Source organism: Ursus maritimus, unplaced genomic scaffold (genome assembly GCF_017311325.1).
Source record: "Ursus maritimus isolate PB19 unplaced genomic scaffold, ASM1731132v1 scaffold_17, whole genome shotgun sequence".
Classification (NCBI taxonomy): domain Eukaryota; kingdom Metazoa; phylum Chordata; class Mammalia; order Carnivora; family Ursidae; genus Ursus; species Ursus maritimus.
Genome location: NW_024424119.1, coordinates 54,363,358 through 54,384,511, shown reverse-complemented (window position 1 = coordinate 54,384,511; position 21,154 = coordinate 54,363,358). Strand labels below are relative to the sequence as shown.

Here is a 21,154-nt window from a genome sequence, read left to right as displayed (position 1 = left end):
CCGGGCTCAGGGCTCGGGGCCCAGCGGGAAGGACGGCTGTCCTCCGTGCTCCCTCAGCCCAGCACTGCCCCCTCCGAGCCCCTCTCCAGCCGTCTCCCCGCCTCCTGGCTTCTGGGCCTGCTGTTCCTCTGCCCTGGGACCCTCGTCCTCACCTCCTTCACCTGGGTAACCCTATGCACCTTGCCAACCCCCACTGGGAGGTCCCATCTCTGCAGAGCCCTCCTACCCTGCCACAGCCCCCTCCGAAGCCCCCTGATACATGGGAATCACTGCTTCCCATCAGCTCCACAGCAGAGTATCAGAGTGGGCGCCGCCTGCCGGGGCCAGGTCAGCGATGGGGACAGCGGTAAAACAGAGTGGTCTACAGAAGGGGCTCTGGGGTCAGCCCAGCCAGCTGGCACTCCAGGCCAGGACTCTGGTTGTGTGGCCTTGAGCCATGACTCCACACCTTGGAGCCTCGGTTTGCTCATCTGAAAAGAGGACAAATAACAGCCCGTCTTAGAGGGGGAGGGTGTACTGAAAGCGCGTGGCATGATGTCTGATGCAGCAGGCGCTCAACAGTGGTACTTTTTCTCCTCTTCCCAGCTGGATGCTGAGCACCCAGAGATCAAGGCGCTTCCCCTGGCATACCCCGGCATCACCTGGGCACCCGGCCCACTGTCCTGCACATGGGAGGCAGAGAATAAACCCTCGTTGATTCCCCATCGTCACCAAGCCACTTGGCTGCCTTTGGGACACCCTACTGTTTCTCACCACGCTTACTTTTATAACTGCCACTGGCTTTGGCCAACTTTAAAAACTAGCTGCCTTTCTCCAGCCCCCTCCTGCCTATAGGCTCATTAGGAAGCCAGTATCTAAAACCATATGGCTGAGGCAGTGGGAGGCTCTGGGTCAGTGTCCTGTCTTAGCCATGTGTAGGCTGTGCTACTCTGAACAAGTTACTTAACCTCTCTGAGCCTGATTTATACCCCATTGAAGGATGGGGCATAAACTCCTACCAGACAGATCCATCGGGAGGGCTTCTTAAGAGGTAGCTAGAAAATTCCCAGCTTAGAGCGGGCACAGAGCCAGGAGAGGGGCTGGGCATCCCCTCCGCTCCCCTCCCACGGACCTCCCTAAGAAGCGGGTGAGGCGGGGAAGGAGGCTTGCCGGTGGCTGGGAGTGGGGAGGGGGCCCAGCAGAGGCCTGCTCCCCAGCTCTCCCCCAGCTGGCTCACTGCAACTAGACCTTCACCCCTTGTGGCGGGGGTGCCCGCAGAGCCCCTCTCCTCGCCGCCCCCGGCAGGACTAGCAGGAACAGTGCTCCCGCTCCCGCGGCGGCTCCCTGGGCCTCCTCCCTCGCGCACAGCTCTCTCGTCTGCCAGGAATGAACGCAAGAGAGCCGGTCCCTGGAGCCCAGGATAAATGTTGAGTCTGATTTTGATTTCCCTTAAGCAAAATACCTCTCTCCTGATTGAAGCTCAGCTCAAACATGGTGGGAACAGAAAGCAGGGGCTGGTGGCCCCCACAGAGGCGCTGGCTGCAGCAGGAGGGATGGCAGGCCCACCCCGCTCCTTCCGGCCTCTCCAGCCACTGTCCTGTGGCCAATCCAGGCCCCGTTTCCATCTCCAGGGACAGAGGCTGGGTCCAGTGCCTGTGTCACCCATGCCACCCACCCCCATTGCAGCAAGAAGGCCTCTGGTTTGATTAACACAAAAAGAGAAAGTGGGGCCATTTAGGCCTGGCCATCAGCTACCCCTTGTCACTAAATGTGACACTCCATTAGTCCTCATGCTTTTGACCACTCGGGCGAAGAAGTGCTCAGAAGTGCAGAAAGATAGCTTCCAGAAGCGTAGCCCCCTCAGACAGCTCCTCCTCAGGCCCCGGCTCTCCTTTGCTCAACCTCCAACACCGGGGTCCTTGAGTCCCCTTCTCCCACGGCTGTCCGGGGAAGGGGGAGCATAAGCCCCCCGCACACTGCGCCCCAAGCTCCTCTCCAGCTGGCCCCCTCTAGCTCAGCCCCTGCCTACGCTCCTCACGGTGGTCTGGGGGCCCCTCACGCTCCACATGGCCCGAAGGGATCCCCACCCCAGACTGGACCTCCCCTTCCTGGGGACACCCCCCTTCCTGCCCTACTAGGCAGAAAACACAGGAACACCCCCACATTCCACAGCCAGCCGGGTGTCCCCCCATTGACTCCCCTCACCCGAGCACTTGCCAGCCTCCCACCTCCCTCCCCCCACCCCATCTAGTCCCTCCCCACCTCCAGGAGGCCCGTTCCCTGTGGGGAAGGCAGCGTAGCAGGGTAGGCTCCTGGGACCTGGATTCTGGGGTCTGCTACACCCCCGCCGCATGACCTGTCACTTCTGTCCAGGAAAGGGGACATGGCTCCTCCCGGTGCAGCAGACATTATCTGACTGTGCTAACTTCGGAGTGCCACACACCCAGAGGTGGGGAGGAGAGAGAGAGAGAGAGAGTGAGTTAAATGCTTGGGAGTTTCCCTCGCAGGGCTCTGGCCACACCCCAGGGCTGGGTGAGCAGACACCTGCACTCCCCCAGCCTCTGAGGGCCACACGCACCCCGAGCCCCACATCATCTCCCAACAGACACGTGTATGCTGCTGTGGAAATAGGCTGGTGTTCCCATGGGGGCAGGGGACGAGGCGGCCCACCTTGGTCGTGCAGCTATTCACAGACTCCAGAGAGCTCCAGTCCCCAGCTCCCGCACCCCATGAAGTGACCAGCAGGCAGCCAGCCAATGGCCATGGACCACCCCCCCCAGGCCCTGTGCCCCAGGGAGCAGGCCGTGGACACCCACCAGGGGTGGTGTGGACACAGGAGGGTGGTCACAGGCCCTGGGCCAGACAACCCAGACCAGGTGTTGCACTAAGGGGCTAGGTGCCCTTGGCCGGGGGTTGGGGGGGGGGACGGCAGGCTCCTCTGCGAGAAGGAGCCCTCGGGGACAGCTGCCTCGGAGATCAGCTATAACCCGATAACACACACGGGAGCACCGGTGGGCTCACTGCTGCTGACTCCCGCCCCAAGCCTCCTCCAGGATGGGGAGAGGGACAGCCAGCCCTCCGCCCGCCCGCTCCTGTCTTCCATAAATGCCCAGCTGGAGGGAGCTAGCCTGAGCTCATCAGAAAGGCACCTGGCTTCCTGCCCAGAATTCCAGGGCACTCCAGGCTGAGCGGGGTGCTGCGGAAGCCCCTCCAGCTGACCCAGAAGGCGCGAGTTCCCCAGAGCCCTGGCCCCACCACCCTCCCCCACCCCCCCCTGCCCTCCCCTCTGGGCTCCTCCCACCCTCCACCCATGGTTAGCCCAGCCTCCTCTGCGCTTTCTCCACCCACGCCGGCTGGGGCCCACAGCAGTCCGCGGGAACACGGGGCAGGGCCTTGCCTCATACCGGACCCTGAACTTTCTGTGCGGGCTCACCTGCAGGGACTTGTGCATCAGACTGCCGTCTGCAGACCCACCTGGACCAGAGCTGCGAGCTGCGAGCTGCCGCTACGGCACTAGCCCTGCACCAAGCCCTCTGCACACAGGATTGGGTAAAGCCTCCCAAAACTCCAGGGCTCACTGCTCCGGGCAGAGCTGGGCCAGCTGCCCACCCCTCACCCCTCCACCCCTGAGACCGACTCCGGCTGCCTCGCCTGTAGGCCTTGAAGCTGGGCTCTCTCCCACCACAGGCCTTTGTGGGGACAGGTCCACCCACTATCTAGCTGCTGTGTGACCTCAGTCCACATATGCCCCTCTCTGAGCCTTGAGCTCCCCTCCCAGCTCTCACCGAGCTGCTTTCAGAGCCAACAAGAGGATGCGGGCCAAGAGTACAGAGCCCAGCATGTGACGAGTGACACGGAGACCCAGACTATCATGATGACGGCCATGGTATTAGAATAAGACGTCAGGGGTCCCACTGCCACTGGGGCAGCAACAGCAGATGCGGCCGGCCGGGCCAGGGCGGGGAGGGGGGGGGGTTGGTGCTGATGGGAAATGTCCTCGGACCCAGAAAGGAGCCAAGCCCTCAAGGGGACCGAGGTATGAGAGCTGCTCAGGACTGCTCAGATCCCAAATCAAATGTCCCTGCTCCCTCTCGGCCCCTCCGGATTCTTCTGAGCCCAGAGGGCACCGGCTCCATTGGCTGAGCTCTTGTGTGGCTCCAGACCCTGTGCTGACAGGTGGGGGGGGTCCCCGCCGGCCCACCCAGCTGGTGAAGAAACTGAGGCTTCACAGAGGCAAAGGCACCCGTCCGAGGACACAGTCAGTGGAGGAGGAGTGGAGGTGGGCGCCCAGGTCCCTCCAACTCCGAAGCCCGTGCTCAAGAAGGCTTTAGCCTGGAGACGGTCGTCCCCAGAGAAGGGGCCACCGCCGAGCCCCGCAGGCCGTAGCAAGCACTCGCTGAGCACCTGCAGCGGGCCAGGCCCCGGGCGCCTCGGGTGCGAGGTTCATGGTCCAGTAGGGAGCAGCGGCTCCTGCCCACCGAAGCGCCCCTTGCTGGTCCGCCCCCTGAGAACCAGGCTCTGGGCTCCACCCTCGTCCTGGATGCCGAGACCTTCCCACATGTAAAGCGCTATGTGCGTCTTTCCGCTCATGTCTCAGTCTTCTCATCTGACAAATGGGGTAAGAATGGTCACTCCCACCGGCTCACCGGGAGGTGAAAGTGCCTGGTCCCTGGAGCAGGGCCACGTGCTGGAGGAGTCCAGGGGTGCCCCAAAGGTGCCCTCCCCAGAGCCTCTGAGGCAGAGGGCTGGTGCCCCCGGGAGTGGGGCGTAGTTCAAATCATACGTTCCAGCTCAAATATTTCCACAAGTTTTGCATTCTGCTCCAACATGTATACACATTTATCTTACCCTAAAAATAAAGTCACAAAACACATTGATTTTCATTTCTATATAAGCTAAATGACTTTTCTCCCTAGGGGTGCCTGGGTGGCTCAGCCCGTTAGGCATCTGCCTTCAGCTCAGGTCATGATCCTGGGGTCCTGGGATCAAGCCCCACAGGCCCCACATGGGCTCTCAGTTCAGCGGGGAGCCTGCTTCTCCCTCTACCTCTGCCCCTCCCCCCACTCACATTCTCTCTTACTCTCTGTGTGAAATAAATAAATAAATAAATAAATAAATAAATAAATAAATAAATAAATAACTTTTCCCCCTAAAATTCTTAAAACTGCAGAAAAACGTACTTTGTCTTGTGGCTTCCAGGTACAAAAGTCTCCATTTACTTAGCCTTTACTGCGTGCCTGCCTGCGCTGAGCACGTGGCCTGCATTAATCTCATTCAATTCCCGAGCGACGCTGTGGGACAAGGACTTTGCACCCCCCTTCTACAGATCAGGAGACTGAGGCTTCTAGAGGTGAAGCCACTTGCCCAAGGACCAACATCGGTCCTCAGTGAGGCTGGGACCAGAACCAGGGTCTGTGTGACTCCAGAGCTTGCTGGAGAAGTACGGCATTTAAACATCACACAAATGCCTGCTGGGAGTTACCTTCCCGCCTGACTGCCGAACTGCATCATCCGGGGCCCTCAAAGAGGCACCGCACCTTTGGCTCCTCTGACTCCCCAGCGAAAGGCCACTGGGGCTGGGAAGCAAAAGTTCTCAATATCTGCTGATCTATTAACATCTTGCTTTGGCCGAACGATCCAGACCAAGCGACACTCACAGGTCCCAGTCCCGGCCCTGCCAGGTTCCAGCTGTGTGACATCGGACAAGTCAGTTAACCTCTCTGAGACTCGGTCTCCTCATCAGGAGATTGAGGATAAAACCTACCACGGCTACATACACAGAGGAAAGCCTGGACAGCAGGAGGGGCGGTTTTGTTCTTGTCTTTTCTGCCTGCCTGGATTCTCTGATTTTGTCTTCCCTCAGCGCCTGGGGGCCCCGGGGGGCAGAATCTGTGTCTGCCTATGTCACAGCCACAAAACAGCATCCGGTACATAGTAGGTGCTCAGTGCGGATCCGTTCTTGGAGGATGCGTGCGTGTCATGCTTGTTTTAGGTGGGGAAGTGGACGCACCCGCTTTTACTTTCTAGAGCTCAAGGTTATTCCTCCTGTCCGATAAAGGGGCTTGCCCTGATGGCTGCACTCTTGGGCACGCCTTTTCTCTCTCTCTCTCTCTCCCTCTTCTCCCTCTCCCTCCCACCTTCCTTCCCTCCCTTTCTCTCCAAAAAAAAAAAAAAGGGAAGAAAAAATGGGATTTCTTTTACCCCTTCATTCACCCAGTAATTAATTGCTAAGCAGCCTGCGGGCCAGGCCATGAGCTGGGCTCCAGGAACACGGCACTGACCCAGACACAGGTCCTTGTCCTCCAAGTCTCTGATGTAACAGGAGAGACAGACCCAAGCACGCAACAGCACAACAGGTCCTTGTCCTCCGAGTCTCTGATGTAACAGGAGAGACAGACCCAAGCACGCAACAGCACAGCTGTCTACCCACGTGTGTAAAGTGGGATCCTGACCCCGTCAGGGGGTCAGAGCGGCTCCCTGGGGAAAGGGCGCGTAGACTGACATCGAAAGGATGGGCAGGCCTCAGCAGGCAAAGAGGAAGGGAAAGGGCTTTCCAGAGATGACATGGAGTGTGGTGAGCTCAGGGGACCACAAGAAGCCACAGTTCGCTGGAACAAAGAATTGGCCAGAAGAGACCCGATGTGGTCTAGGCAGATGGAGCACAGCAAGGGCCCCAAAATGTCAACAACTGCTACTATCATTAATAAAGGTGTCACAGCACCCTCAGACACGGCAAGATGACCAGAGCCACTGACATGGGCACCTGGGATGGGAGGGGGTGTGAGAAGCCCTGTTCTGGGAAATGTGGGGCATGTGGCATCTGCCTACCCCAACATCTCCCCTTCCCTGCCTCATCCCCAGACCTGGGAGCGGGTGGGACAAGCTGGGCTGGTCTCCAACCAGCTCAGGCAGGAGCCAGGTCAGTCATAGTCCTTAATAAGGTCACAAGCCCCAGAGCAAGGAAACTTCAGAATGGGGGTGGGGGAGGGGCCCTGAGAGGCCCAGGGAAGGTGCAAGCCACCCCCAGACCGAGGAGCTGGAGACGACACTGACAGCGATACAGGGACCAAGTGGGGGCTGTACTGGGAATGGAAACCGGGCAGGCATGAGGTCAGCAGGACCCCACCCCACCTCCACCACCAGCACCCCTCCCTCTCCTTTCTGCCCAAGATGTGGCAAAGCTCCCACGGAGAGTGACCAGCCAGGGGTGGCCCAGCTCCCGCAGCATCCCTGGGGGGTGCTGAGTCGGGGCTGGAGCCCCAGGCACCCTGGCACCGGCAGCACTGCGGGCTCCAGCTCTGGCCCTTTAAGAACCGAGAGCAGAGGGTGGCCCTGACCTGGCCTCCGCACAGAAGTGACTGGTCCTGTCCGGTCCTTAGCCTGGTCCTGGGCAGCAGGAGGACAACAGCACTGGGACTCCAAGCAGTAATGGGCCGCAGAAAGGCACAGCCACACACCTGTCAGCCTGGCCGGAACCTGCCGGAGGCCAGACGGAGGCCGTGACCACTTCACCTGCTCGTACTCCTTTGGCCAAGGTGGACACCCATGTCCCCGAGTGTCCCTGGGGCTTCACACGGCTCTCCTGGCTCCCAAGACCGGCCGCAGCAGGGCTCCCTCCAGGTGGGGCCCCGCCCTGCTGGTCGGCAGCCCCTCCACAGGACTAACTAATCAGACCTTACCATGCACCTCCCCTCCACTCTGGCCACTGCGCCTTCTCTAGGTCCTCACCGTGGCCACGCCTAGATGCCTCCAGACCTGGAACATGCCGCTCCCTCTGCCTGAAACACTCTTAGCATCTCCCATAAACTACCCCTCCCCAAACCGCTTTGTGCCTTCTCAGCTTCAGGTAGGGCCCCCAAATTTAGCACATAAAAATACAGGATGCCCAGGTAAACTTGGATTTCAGATAAATGATGAATAATTGTTTATTATGGCTGGCAACCCTACCCTCAGGTTTCAACTGAAACATCACCTCCTCCAGGAAGCCCTCCCAGATGCACCCCCGACCCGGTAGCCTCCCACAGCATTGTGGAATGCCCTGCCTTGATGCTTATCCTAGCCTCCTATCCATTTCCCCACCAAACCGCGAGTGCCAGGAAGGCAGAAGTCCATCCGTCCATCTGCCCTTCATCCTGGCACCCACAGGACCGGGCACGAGGCAGCTGTTCCACAACGGCTTTCTGCATCTGGAAGTAAAGAGTGGCAAGGTGGCCCGGGGATACCCATGGCCGAATTCACCCCACAAGGGCACCCAGGGCCTCCAGCCCTTCTCCTCCAGCCGGCTGGACCTCCTTCTCACAACCACCCCCAGCTCCACAGAGCCTGAGCCGAGGAAACACGAATCAAGGTAAGAACAGCTAGCAGGCTCCTCTCCTTTATTTTGAGGGCTGCTGTTCGTTTTAATTAAGATCCTGTTCTGCTCAGGCCCAGCAAGGGCCTCATCGCGGGCAGTCTGGAAATAATCATCACCCAACGTGGCCCTGTGGGCTACTGAGCCCCGGCAGGGAAGCAGGGCCCTGGGGGCCGGGGGGCAGAAGCCCAGGCAGCACGGGCTCAGAGCCCCATCGAGCGGCTCGTCTGCCCAGCACACACACCATACACTTTTGAACAGAAGGGAAGCATTCGCTTTTCCCCCCACAGTGCCAAAAATAGCCCCGTCTCCTGCCTTTGAACAGGAATCTCTTGGTTCCTACAAAGAGACAGGAGCGGCAGGGGGGCCGGAAGGAGGGGCCATGTGGGCTGGGGGGACCCCTCCTCGTGTCCCCAGGCCCGGGGAGGTGAGAGGGGTCCAGGTCCTGGCCAGGCCTGACTTGCCGGGGCCCAGCCTCCCCGTGCCTGACTTCTCAGGACCCCCCAGACAGGGCAGGCCCCCCCAGCCCCGGCCCAGGAGGTGGGGGGGGCCAGACAGGAGCAGAGAATACAGACCCAGGATGGGTGAGCAGCCCTGCTTACTCGTTAGCTTCTCCCTTTTCCTAGTTGCTTGTTCGTCCCAACGGATATGCGCCAGGCTCTGTTCTAGGAGCCGGGGGGACAGTGAGGACCCCCGAAACGAGACGGGTCTGTCCTCACAGCGCTCACAGCCCTGAATGAGACGAGGACGAGCTGAACGTGTCCTTGCCACCCGGTCGGGGGAGGCCACTGGACGGTCCCTGGGCACTGACCTCGGAGAGGCTGCGGGGGCGCTGGCCCGAGCAGAGGGTCGGGTGAAGAGCGCCTCCAAGCTGCCCCTCGCCCAGGGCATGGACCCTCATTCAACCTGGCAGCAGGCCTGTGTGAGGCCACTTGGGCTCAGAGGAGGGGTGCAGGAGCCTGGGACCCACCATGCCATTCTGCCAATATTTTCACGCTCATTCCGGCCACAGTCCTGGGAGGCGGGAGTATCATCACCTGCCCATTTTACAGGTGAAGTAAGGAGGCTCGAGGGGAGAGGAGCCAGGCTTTGCACCCAGGCCTGGCTGCTCCCCGAACAGGAACGCCCGACATGATACCGCAGACAAGCCATCTCCACTCACGTCACTTCCCTCCCCACCAGTTCCATAGAAGACAAAGCAGAGGGTCAGGGTGGCCACAGGGCTGGGAGGTGGAGAATGAGGGATCTGAACCCAGCTCTGTCTGCCACCAAATCCAGGGCCTTTCTGGTTCCCACAGCAGCTTCTTAGTTTAAAAAAAAAAAGAAAAAGAGGCCACCTTCTGTCCCCAAAAGGCCAGAGCTGTGGGGGAGCCAAGGGAGAGAGAGAGAGGGGAGGGAGAGAGAGAGAATGGCACTCTGAGCCCACTTCCTAACTGAAAACCTAAGCCTAAAATAAAAAAAGCAGAGTGCTATTTCTGCTTTGGGTTAAACATTCCTCAAAGCCACATTCCTCCCGCCCTCCTCCTTCTCCCCTGCCAGGGAATCCGGAGCACGGTGGCCTGGACACCCCATTAGCTTCCTGGTGCTACCGTGTGAGCCCAGGAGTGCCAGAGCCAGTGGCTGCTCTGCACCCCTTCCTGGGCACCCCCGGCATGGACTCAGTAGGTGGGGAACACCGCCCCCTGGGTGGCCCAATCAGGATACCCTCGGGCTAAGAAAAGGTGACACCCCATCTCATAGACAGCAGGACACTGGAGAAACTGAGACCCCGAGGGGGCAGCTAAAAGCCATAGCAAGTCAGGCTGGAATGAGGACCCCAGACTCCAACCTGGAGATCCCCTCCCCCCAGCCCTGCCCCATCTGATTGCAAGTCAGGAGCACAAACAGGTCCCACCCTGGTCAGCGGAAGACCAAAACAAAGCAACACATAGACAAACACTTTGGAAAGCCCAGAGCCTTATGCAGAGGTGTTCACAGGCCTGCCCTGTACGTGGCTCCAGGCCGGGCACTGCACAAAAAGCAAATCTACCATGCATGTCCCGACCCTCAAGGAGCTTACAGTTGACCGGAGCAGGGCTACTAGGCCTCCGGCCCCGGAGGTCCCCTCTGTTGCTGTGTCCCTGAGCCTCACGCTGCACCTGTGGTCTCCCACTTTGTTCAACAGACATTTCTCGAGGCACCCTGGCCATGCCAGGCACCGGCAGGGCAGGATGGCTGGGGCGCTCCAGGCGTATCCCGTTGGTCTCCATGGCCTTATCTTTGGGCTGCCTCCTGCTTCCCAGCCCCAGCCTGCAGGCTCCCCCAGGGCAGAGATGGTGCTAGCTGGACAAGAGGACACAGCGCTCCTGAGCTCACGGGCTGGGAGCATCCCATGAGAGGAGCATAGCGCTGGGCACCTAGTGAGCACCGGAGCCTCGCCTGGGACGGGCAGAGGCTGCGAAAGCCTGAGGCCTGGGCGGGGCTGCCCCCTGATGCCCACTCCTACTGATGCCCCCTGGACTTCTCACAACTGTTGTGCTGCTGCCTGCTGGCAGGCCTCAAGTCTACCTACTCCCAAAGGAAGCCAAGGCAAAGCTGTCCCAAATGCCTTGCAGGAGGCGAAACCACGAGGGCCGTGTGCAAAGCTATGAAGCTGGAAGGATCCTACCCACTGTCCAACCTCACCTCCAGCCCAGGAATCTGGGATGCCCGGCCAGTATCTGATATCCAACAGCTCCTTGAATGCCTCTAATGATGGGGTGCTCACTACCCTTCTTAGCAGCTCTAAGGGTATAAGGCTCACAGAGATTGTAGGAGGCAGGCCCCCAGAGGGAGGGGCATTGCTTTGGGCAGACAAAGATTTGCGCCTGAGCCCCAGTGGCCACTGACTGTCTGGGAGGCCATGGGCATGTCTCTGAATCTGTCTAGGCCTCTTTTTCTTCACCTGTAAAATGGGCACAATAGTCCCTGCTCCCAGGCCCGTGGTGAGACCACAGGGCGGTAAATCTATACTCAGTATTCACGGCAACACACCCTCACTTGGTAAATGGGGGTTGTCACTTTTGCTCTTCCTCCCAAATTCCCCCACTGCCCCCGGACGGACGGGCTCCCACAGGGCACCGTGGTGAGGGCAGGAGGTTGAGAAGCGGCAGCCCGGTCGCCTGGTCCCAGAGCAGGCAACAGCGCCATCGGCTTCTGATTCGGGTTCCAGGCCCGTCTGAGCCTCACGCCCAGGCGCCCCCGCCCACCCCGTGCATCCGTATTTACAACCTGCACAGAGCGGCCCTCACACACCCCTGCGTGCGCACGCGCGCGCACAGACGTGCCGGCTCGCCCACTCCCGACACACGCCGCGACCCCGACCCTCTCGCCCGGAGCACGCCCACGCCAGCCGGGGCGCGCACGTGTGCTCCGCAGCCCCCGCCCCAGCACACACCCACACCAGGCACCCACGCGTGCGCACGATCGCCCGCACACCCCCAAGGCAGCTTCCCGGCACCCCCACCCACAAGGGCCCCGCGCTCGGCCCAAGACCAAACGCCAGCTGCGTCACTCACCAGGTGCGTGGCCTTGGGCCAACCCCGATCCCCTGTGAGCCTGTTTCTCATCTGTAAGCGCGGACCACCCAGGATCCTGAGAGTTGTTGGCGATGGGCGCGTGTGAACCCTGAGCTGGGCCTCACTCCTAGGAATGCGCGGCATCCTTCCACGATGTTGATTACAGATTCGCCCTCATCACTGAGCAGCCATCAAATTTCTGTCTCTACTATCCCTCACCTCACCCACAACAGCCCCAGTTTGCAGAAGAGAAAACCGAGGCACGAGAAACTAAGACCTGTGCCTGTGGCTGAGACAGCCCATGATCCCAGGTCAGAAGACGCCAGAGCCCAGGCACGCTCGGTCCCTAGTCTCACCAGCTGGCAATCTGAACATTGTACAGAAAGGGAAACTGAGTCCCAGGGGCACCGGGGACTCCACGGTCACTGTCCAGGATGGGATGGTTCTGGGACTGAAGTGCAGGCAGGTGTCTCTCTGGCCCTCCCAAGCCAAGTCCATGCAGGGACCTAAAGTCCAGCATTCCAGAGCCTGTCCTCCCTCCCCAACTCAGTGAGCCAGGAGCCCAGGGCAGAATGATCCCGCTGCCCACCGGCTGGGCCAAATACAGAGGCCATCCCATTCGCCACTCACTCCTAATTGAGCAGAGGGCTTGTGACTGCTCACCCTGTGACCACCAGGGGGGTGGCCAAGGACTGCTGTCCCCTGACACCAACAGCTTAGCACCCACTTTCCTGTGAGAGTATTGACGGAGCCCTTACTACACGCCGGTCCCTGCGTCCGCCTGTTGGGAAAAGCACTGTGGTCCATCCCCACGGCACACACAACACCCAGAACTCAGAGGGGTAAGGCGCTCGGCAGAGTCACTGCCAGAAGACAGCAAGCTGTCTCACAAGCTCTCAACACTCTGCTGTCCTGCCCTCAGCTGGGAATCTGACCCCAATTTCAAGTTACCTGGAAACTTGGCACATTCATTTATGACGTTCTCTGCCCTGGTAAAGAGACCACGCCCAGGACGTGCAAAGTGTTACATCTCAAAATGCCGGGAAGAAGGATGCTCTTTTTTTTTTTTTTAAAGATTTTATTTATTTATTCGACAGAGATAGAGATAGCCAGGGAGAGAGGGAACACAAGCAGGGGGAGTGGGAGACGAAGAAGCAGGCTCATAGCGGAGGAGCCTGATGTGGGGCTCGATCCCAGAACGCCGGGATCACGCCCTGAGCCGAAGGCAGATGCTTAACCGCTGTGCCACCCAGGCGCCCCAAGAAGGATGCTCTTTTTAATTGATACTAGTTTTCGGCCTTGCCTGAGAGTAAGAGATATTTAGGGCAAGATGCACCGAGTCAGAAAACAGCAAGACATCCCCGTCTCCACCCCAACAGCCAACCCATTCATGGCACAGTGGGGAGCACCCCAAAAGTTAGAGCCAGCAGTCCTGGGTTTCTGCCTGGTATTTGCCTTGTAACCTTGGGAGAAACACTTCGTCTCTCCAGTACTTGCTTTTCCCATTTGTAAAATAAAGGCATTGGACTAGATGACCCCAAAGTCTCCTCTAGCTCAAAGACCCTAGGATTCTATTTAATAGTAATCAAAGGAATGAACTTTGAACGAGGGAGCTACTCTTTCTTCCCCACAAAATCAGCAGTAATCAAGAAAAGCAGGTAGACTCAGTGCTGGCAAGAATGCAGGGAAACAGGCACTCTCTCACCCATGTTTGCTGAGAGTGAAGATTGGAACATACTTTGTAGAGAGTGATTTAACAATTTTTCTATCAAAAGCCTTTTCAGATGTCCCCGGGCTTTAACGTTGCAGCTTCATTTGGGGGAATTTATCTTCAAGAAGAGCTCCGTGCAAAAATTTATTGCAAAGATGTTCGTACAAAGATTGAGTAGAAAAATGTTTGTCACATCCCTATTGATATTGGTAAAAAAAGAAGAGGAGGAGGAGGAGGAGAGGAGGAGGGAAGGAGGAAAAGAAGGAAGGGAGGGAGGGAGGGAGGGAGGGAGGGATGGATTAAGAAAGCAGCCTAACTGTCCAATAGAAGGGAACCAAATAAAATGTTGCATTCATAGGATACACCATTTAAAAAATCATGCTTTTTATTTTTTTAATCATGTTTTAAACTTTTTTTTTTTTTAAGTAGACTCCATGCCCAGCATGAAGCCCAACGCAGGGCTCCAACCCACGACCCTGAGATCAAGACTGAGATCAAGAGTCAGACACTTAACCGACTGAGCCACCCAGGCGCCCCTTAAAAATCATGGTTTAAAAGAATAGTAAACAATGTGAGCAAACATTCCCAATTGTCAGGTTTTAAAAAGTTAGAAAATAAAAAGTATGTAATTCCAAATGCATAAGGTAATGAAACCTACACACCAAGTCCAATGGAATCTTCCTCCCAAGGATACCCAGCTCTGTTGTCACCCCCACGGACACCCAGTTCATCACCGTGACCACCCCCGGCCCCGAGGACCACCCCCTCCTCCCATCCGTTCTTGGACTATAGACAAGAACACTCTCCAAACCCACATCTAACTTTCTCCACCACCTCCTTCCGTGGCCCCCCACGCATCTCAGAAAACGTGCAGATCCCTTCCCATGGCCTTCGGGGCCCTTGGTGAGGAGTGACGTGAGCCTGGCCCAGCTCCGGCTGCATTGCCCGCTGCCCACAGTCGGCCCAGAGGGGCCGAGGTCTGGCCTTGGGAGCAGAGGAAGCTGGGTGGCCAGGAGAAAGGGCTTTCATGTCACACTGCCAGAATCTCTGTGGTGGGGTGGGGGTGGGGCTGGCGCCGGAAGGAGCCAGAGGAGGCAGAAAGAGCCAGAACAGGTATGAGGAGGAGGCCCGGGCTCTGTGACCCCCACAAGTCCCTGTCCCTCTCTGGCCTCCTCTGCTTCTCTCTGCACAAAGGGGGCAGGCTGCAGACCCACTCCTCCCATCCTGCTCTAGGAGACAGAGGATCGTAGGACGGAAGCCACCAGAAGCTGAAAGCGTCCCCTCGAACCAGGCACCGCGCCAACCCCTTCACATGCCCGTGAATCCAGCTCCGGGGTCTCTGGGATGCCCATCTTCCACAGGAGGAAAGTAAAGCTCTGTGAGAAGCGGCTTGCACAAGGAAAGAGCCAGAACCCTGGGACATCTGGTCCCAGAGGCCCACAATCCTCCCTGCCTCTCTGCTGCCAAACAGCCCCCCTTCCCTTTCTGGTCCACACTCGGGACCTCAAAGCATCCTCCCATTTGGATCCACGGAGTCACACGGGCAGGTGAGACAGATGAATGAGCTGGTGCTCAGAGAGGGTAAGTGACTTGCCCAGGGTCACAGAGCCTGACTGAGGACCCAGCCCCCTTCTCCAGGATATTGAGCTCTTTCCTAACAGCGGATCGGATGTTTCCTGCCCAGATGCCCACTCTAGTGTAACTCCCCTAACCTTGACTCTTCTTGTTGCTGTTCAGTCTCACCTCCAGGGGAGAGAGGGAGCGAGCCTCCCCGGTCTCACCCTCCTGTGCCCAGGATACATAGGATTACAGAAGCCGCCTTCCTCCCTCTGGGCCTTCCCTCTGCCAGGTGGTTTGTTCCTTGCCTTCACACCCCGGCTTATTTGTCCCCAGATGGGTACCAGATACTCCCTCCCCCCACCAGCAACGTCCTGCCCCCTCTGGTTGGCCAGCACCGGGTGCGGGGGGTGATCACCATCATTCTCTGATCACCATCAGAGAATATTCCTTCTCTTCCGGGAACAGACCCTCGTGTGACCCTTCCCAAAGCCAGAGAGCCACAAGAGCCCAACTGGTGACACCCAGCATCTCTTAACCCCAGACTCCTGACCGTGAACTAGGGTCCCCTTCTCGGCTCTGCGTGGCAGAGGCTTTAGCTGCCGGCTACCCGGGCCTCCCATCCGGCTGCTCCTCCCCTCCGGGAGCTGCCGCGTGTTGGGCACCATTCTGGGCATCAGGAAAAAAGGCTGCAGAGACTCAAGGTTGGCAAGCAAGGTCAAGGCAGAGCCTGGGCTGACCAAGAGCGACAAGGAGCAGGTGACCTCCTCCGAGTCCTAGACAGAGGGTCCCTGGGGAGTACCGGGAGCACCACGGGGAAAGGCTAAGGAAGGGAGGCGGGGTGGGGGTGTCTGTCTGTCTGCCTGTGGGGGCTGCCGGGCTGGAGCCCAGACCGCAACAAATGGCTCGAGCCCCACAAGCTTGGTTTTTTTGGACCATCTGGCTGGTTTCCATCGGAAGGCAAGGGTACATCCCTCTCCTTCCCGTGTCAGTGTCGAGCGAGGGCTCGATGAATGGCAGCCCGGGCAGACCAGAAATGAACAAGGGGGGTGTCCGGGGGAGACTACTGCAGGTAAAACAAGAACCTGCCAGGATTCGGGCAGAGTGAGGTTGCCACCTTTCTCTGCCGCCTGCGGGCCAGGCACAAAGGCTGCGGCCGCAGGAAGATTCCATGTGGAGGGATGAACTCTGCCCACGAGATGCACTTGAGATCGGTTCAAGAGGCAGCTGAACTGGGTAGTCGAAGCGACATTAGTGACGACTGCTCACATCCACTCTTACATCCTTGACAGGTGTTTGTCGCGCCTTAAGGAGGCCCCTTTACCAAAGGCCACAGATGAGGCTATAAGGGAGTTACCCTATCGATGCGTTACATCCCCTGGGGCCCAAGACCCACGAGCATCACCGTGTGGCAGATGAGGAAACCGAGGGTCACTGAGGGGAGGGGCTGGCCTGTCCCACAGCCTAGGCACACAGGCTTGACAGCAGCCTCACCAACAACAAGCTGGAAGAAAGTGGGCCAGACCTCCAAGAAACTGGGCTGCCGGCCACACTGAGTCCTGCTCTCTGAGTCCCAGCGGGGCGGGGGCCCCCATCAGTCTCGAACCTGCTGGGGCTCCTGGGTGTGAGCTGCGCCAGGAAGGGTAAGGATTGCACGACGGGGCACGATGATTTACAAAATCTTATCTGCAAAGGAGGAAAAAAAGTCTCCTCTGCAGTGTTCAGCCTAGAAGACGGGAGGTTTTAGCGAGGCTGCGTCCAGATGTGTCTTAGACCTCCTCCTGCTCCCTCGTGCATGCACACGCACGCATGCGCACACACACACACACAGAGACACACACGCACAGACCACCAGGACAGTCTTTCCCAGGGAGCAGGCGAGTCACCACCAAGGGTGGCAGCCAGCAATGACTCAGGTGTGAACATCTGGACTCCCCTCTGGGCGCTGCAGCCAGCTGTGCTCTCCCGAGGTGGCCTAGGACCCATGGGACCAGGGTGGGTCTTCAAATGGGGCTCCTGGGAACCAAGATCTGCGTGACAAACACCTGTCAAGGACGCAGGGCCCTGGACCCAGCCCAGACCTCCGGACTGAGAAATCTGAGCACAAAGCAAGCCGTGCACTTGGAATTTGACAAGCTCTCCCGGAGACGCTGATGGTCCTTGCTAAGTGCTCCTCTCTTGACCCCACACACAGAACCCCCGGAACACAGAGCAGATGGCTCAGTCCCCATCAGAAGGAAGCCCATCTGGGGCCTTAGAACAAGCTGGAGGCTTTCTCTGCTTTTCCTGCGGGGAGACTTTCCAGCAACAAATATATGTGGCCCTACTAAGTGCCAGCACAGCCAAGCAGGAGCAAGGGAGACCGACGGGAAGCCAGTGAACCCCCCGCCACCTCCCCCAGCCCACACCTAATAAGGGCTCTACAGAGGAAAGTTCTCGGCTAACTCTCTCAGATCAAAACTGTTCCATGTCTCCAAAGGCCTTTAAAAATAGCCCAGGCCGGCTCAGCACCACCAGACCCGTTCCTAACAAAGCCTTGTTGACTCAACTTCTCCCAAAGCTGACAGATGTGCCCGGGCGGGGGGAGGGGGGAAATGACCACCACCCTCCACCCCTTCCCATCTAGAATCTACCATCACGGGCTGATGGCATCAACCAGACAGGGACCCACAGAAGAAAAGCCCCTCCTGACTTCTCGGCCTGAGTTCTGAGGTCTTTCAAGGGGCCTAACTTTGGAGACAGACCGGAATTTGAGTCCTGGCACCACCTGGTGACGAGCCACGGATCTTGGGCACACGACTTCACCTTTCTGAGTCTTCGTTCCCTTGTCTGTAAATGCAGCTGGTAATAGTGCCCACCGTGTGCATGGCGGCTGAGGATTCTATGAGCTAATGATGCGAAGAGCTTGGCATGTGACACACTCAGGAAGCAGGCAACCCAGCTTCATTCAGCTCACAGTCCCCTCTCCCCACCACCTGCTCCACCGGCATGGGGACGCCCTGGTTCAACCCAAGCCCACCATGCCCGTCAAAGCCCGTGGTGCTCTCTGCCTCTCCGGGCACAGGAGCCTGGGACGTCCCACCTGCAGCCTGCCTGCGGACAGCTACGGCCCACAACTGGACAGAGCCTGAGGGAAGGCCCAGCAAATCTCACAGAACAGCAGCCAAACTGGGCCACCTCCCCCCCTCCTGTCCCCCCCAGGAAAGAGGGTAAGAACAGTAAGGACCGTGTCCCTGTCCTTGGAGCCTCTACGCTTCAAGGAGCAGGTACTGGGATGTGACCTCCTTGCTGGAGAATTCCACTGGAGAAGGACCACTACCTCTCAGCAGACTAGCGCCCACTCAGGAAAGCCCCCTTTGTTCTAAGCACAGGGGGGCAAGGGGCACGGAGCTGAGGCGTGGGCTTGGCCAGACCTGCAAACGTGCCCAGAAGACCAATGGAGGGGGGAGGGGGGCAGAGGTTGTGCAATGCACCACCAGAAGCTGCCTCCTAGGCCTCCATCAACGCAGAAGGCTGGCAGTCAATCTCCTGCCTGGGAAGGAAGAGGGCAGAGGGGCTGCCCCCCCCCACAGCTGCCCAGGTATGGGTTCTGAACTGCAGCCCACACCCAGGGCCAATACCCCCTTCCAAGTCAGACACCCAGACTGGAGCCCTTCCAGACAACACAGCCGTCCTTCTCCCGGTCCCACCCAAAATAAGAGCATGTGGTCAGGACCCAGTGCCATGAACCCCTGGCAAGCTGGGGTGTGCCCCCCCCCCCCCAAGAGGCTGCAGGGAAGGGAGAAGTCAGTCATGGAGAAACTGAAGATGCAAGGGTACAGGACAGTTGTGAAGTTGGGCCAAGTGGAGAGACACACTGGGCCAGCTCTGGATAAGTCCGAAATGGGCAGACCCTCCTCCTAGGGGGCCCCCCAGACGGTGACTTGTTGAGATGGCCCAGATCGCCCCCCACCCCACCCCACCCCCCGCTGTATCAACCCATTTCCCAATGTGGTAGATTGAGATAGAAAAGGGGAGGTGAGATCAGGGCCACGGGAGAATTCACCCTGTAAATCCTGCAGCCCACAGGGCGCCCAGGACCCCGAGCCGCCGCCGCCTCGAGCGTTCGGGCAAGTCTCGCCCCCCTCCCACCCCAACGCACACGATCCGGGCCAGGGAGGGGGCGATAGGCCAACCTCGAAGCAGCAGCAGCGGCAACAGCAGCGGCATCGTGATGCATGAATCACCCACCCCGCTGCGCTCGTGCCAGTCGGCTCCGCACAGCCCCAGCCACCGCGCAACCGGGAGCCCCCTCCCCGACCACCGCCCCCTCGCCCTAGCACACCCCGGCTCTTTCGGACAGCTCTGCAAAGAGGGGGCCCTGGGGGGGAAGGGGGGACTGGAGCCGGCCCTCCCGGCCCGGGGGTGGCCCCGCGCGCGCCGACAGGCGGCACCCGTCCCGGGCGTGGGGGGGGGAGGGGTGCCCTAGAACAATAGCGCCAGGTGTGGGGCCGGGGGCGCGGCCGGGGGCTGCAGAGCTGCCCGCGCCGAGGCAGGGCGGGAATGGCCGAGGGAGGGGTGAGGCGGGCGCGACCGAAGGAGGGACGCGGGGTCTGAGGGTGGGGGTGGGGGTGGGGTGGGGGGCCGGGCGTGGGGGAGGGGCGCGAGGGGGCGGAGGCAGCGCCGCGGAGCGCGGGGCGGGGGTCCTGGCGCGCGCACTCACAGTAGGTCTTCCTGGTCAGCTCCTCCACAACTTCGGGCTTCAACTTGCTGTTGGATTTCCCCATCCTCGGCGGCCGCGGCCCCCGCCCCCGGCCGGACCCCGTCGGGGCGCCCAGCGGAGCGGCTCGGCCGGCGGGCCGGGCGGCGGGCGGGGCGCGCGGAGGGCCGCCGACTGCCGGCCGGCCGCGCTTGTTCGCGCCGGCCCCGCGGCCTGGGCGCGGGCCTGGCGCAGGCGCTGCGCGGCTGGCGGCGCCTCGGCCCCTGGGCGCGGCGCGGCGCGGGCGCGGGGCGGCGCTCGCAGGCTCGGGCGCCGCCGGCCGCCGCCCTCTCCGGGCGCTGCGGCGGGAGCTGCGCTGGGCTGGGCGCCGACGCGGCCGCGGGGTGGCCGCGGTCGTCCCTGGTTACTGGGCTCCGCGGCACATGCTCGCTGCTGCGCTCCCTCTCGCCGCCGCCCCTGCGCTCCCCGCCTCCCGCCTCACGCTCGCACCGGCGCGCCAGGGGTGGACCCGGAGCCGCCACTCAGCGCCCGGCGCCACCTCCCGCCCCGCACCCGCCCGGCCGGGCCTGCGCCCGCCGCACGGCCGCCCCGCGGGCACCCAGCCGGCCGGCGGAGGGGAGCCCCCGGCCTTGCCCGGCTCGCGGAGGGAGGGGGCGGTCACCCCCGCCCCCGCCAGGCCGCCGCGCCCGTGGCTCCGCCCCCGCGGGCTCGCCGGGCGGAGGCCCAGCGATCTGACGTGAATGAGGCCAAGTCTCTGCGCTGTGGAACTCATTCATTCGACGCGGATTTGTTGGGCGCTGGGGACCCGCCGGTGAATGGGACAGGCGCGGCCCCCGCCCTTAAGGTGCGGGGCGGGGGGGAGGGGCAGTGCGCGGCAGGATGTCACATGTCTGCTGGGGGATACCTACCGCGGCCTGGGGGGAAGGTGACCTCCAAGACCAGGGAAGGGAGGGGGTGCTTGGGAAAGGGTTCCCGGCCGTGAAAACCTGGAGGAGGGGAGGCCCGAACCCGAGGGAGAACAACTCTCAGAGCACAGGGCCGCAGGCGCAGGCGGGGTAAGATCTGAAACCCGAGAGAAGGGCCAGGGCCAGTGGGGACCGGCCTGCCCCTCTCCCCAAGGAGCTGGGCCTCTGGGCTTTAAGCAGAGGGGTGACAGGGGCAGGCCTTCCTGTGGAGGGGTCCTCCAGGCGGGAGTCCAGGCTGAGGCCAGTGGCCGGGGCTCCATCTGGATGGACAGAGGCCAGACAGAGTCCACATGGCCTTCCCTGGCCATCCCCATCTACAATGGCAATATGTGGGCACCTGTCCTGTCTCCTAACCAG

The 21,154-nt window shown here is 60.3% G+C and overlaps 1 protein-coding gene across 2 annotated transcripts in view; it reads right to left on the bottom strand.

The window, feature by feature from the left end:
• NCS1 (neuronal calcium sensor 1) overlaps positions 1-19,921 on the bottom strand; it is a 52,925-nt gene extending 33,004 nt beyond the window's left edge. For both annotated transcript variants that reach the window (XR_005835283.1, XM_040632070.1), the window contains exon 1: positions 19,836-19,921. Coding sequence is in view for 1 of the 2 variants with exons in the window: in XM_040632070.1 (XP_040488004.1) it covers positions 19,836-19,899 (64 nt within the window). In the remaining variant the exon portion in view is untranslated. The remainder of the gene's footprint in view (positions 1-19,835) is intronic.
• Positions 19,922-21,154: the final 1,233 nt, after the last annotated feature.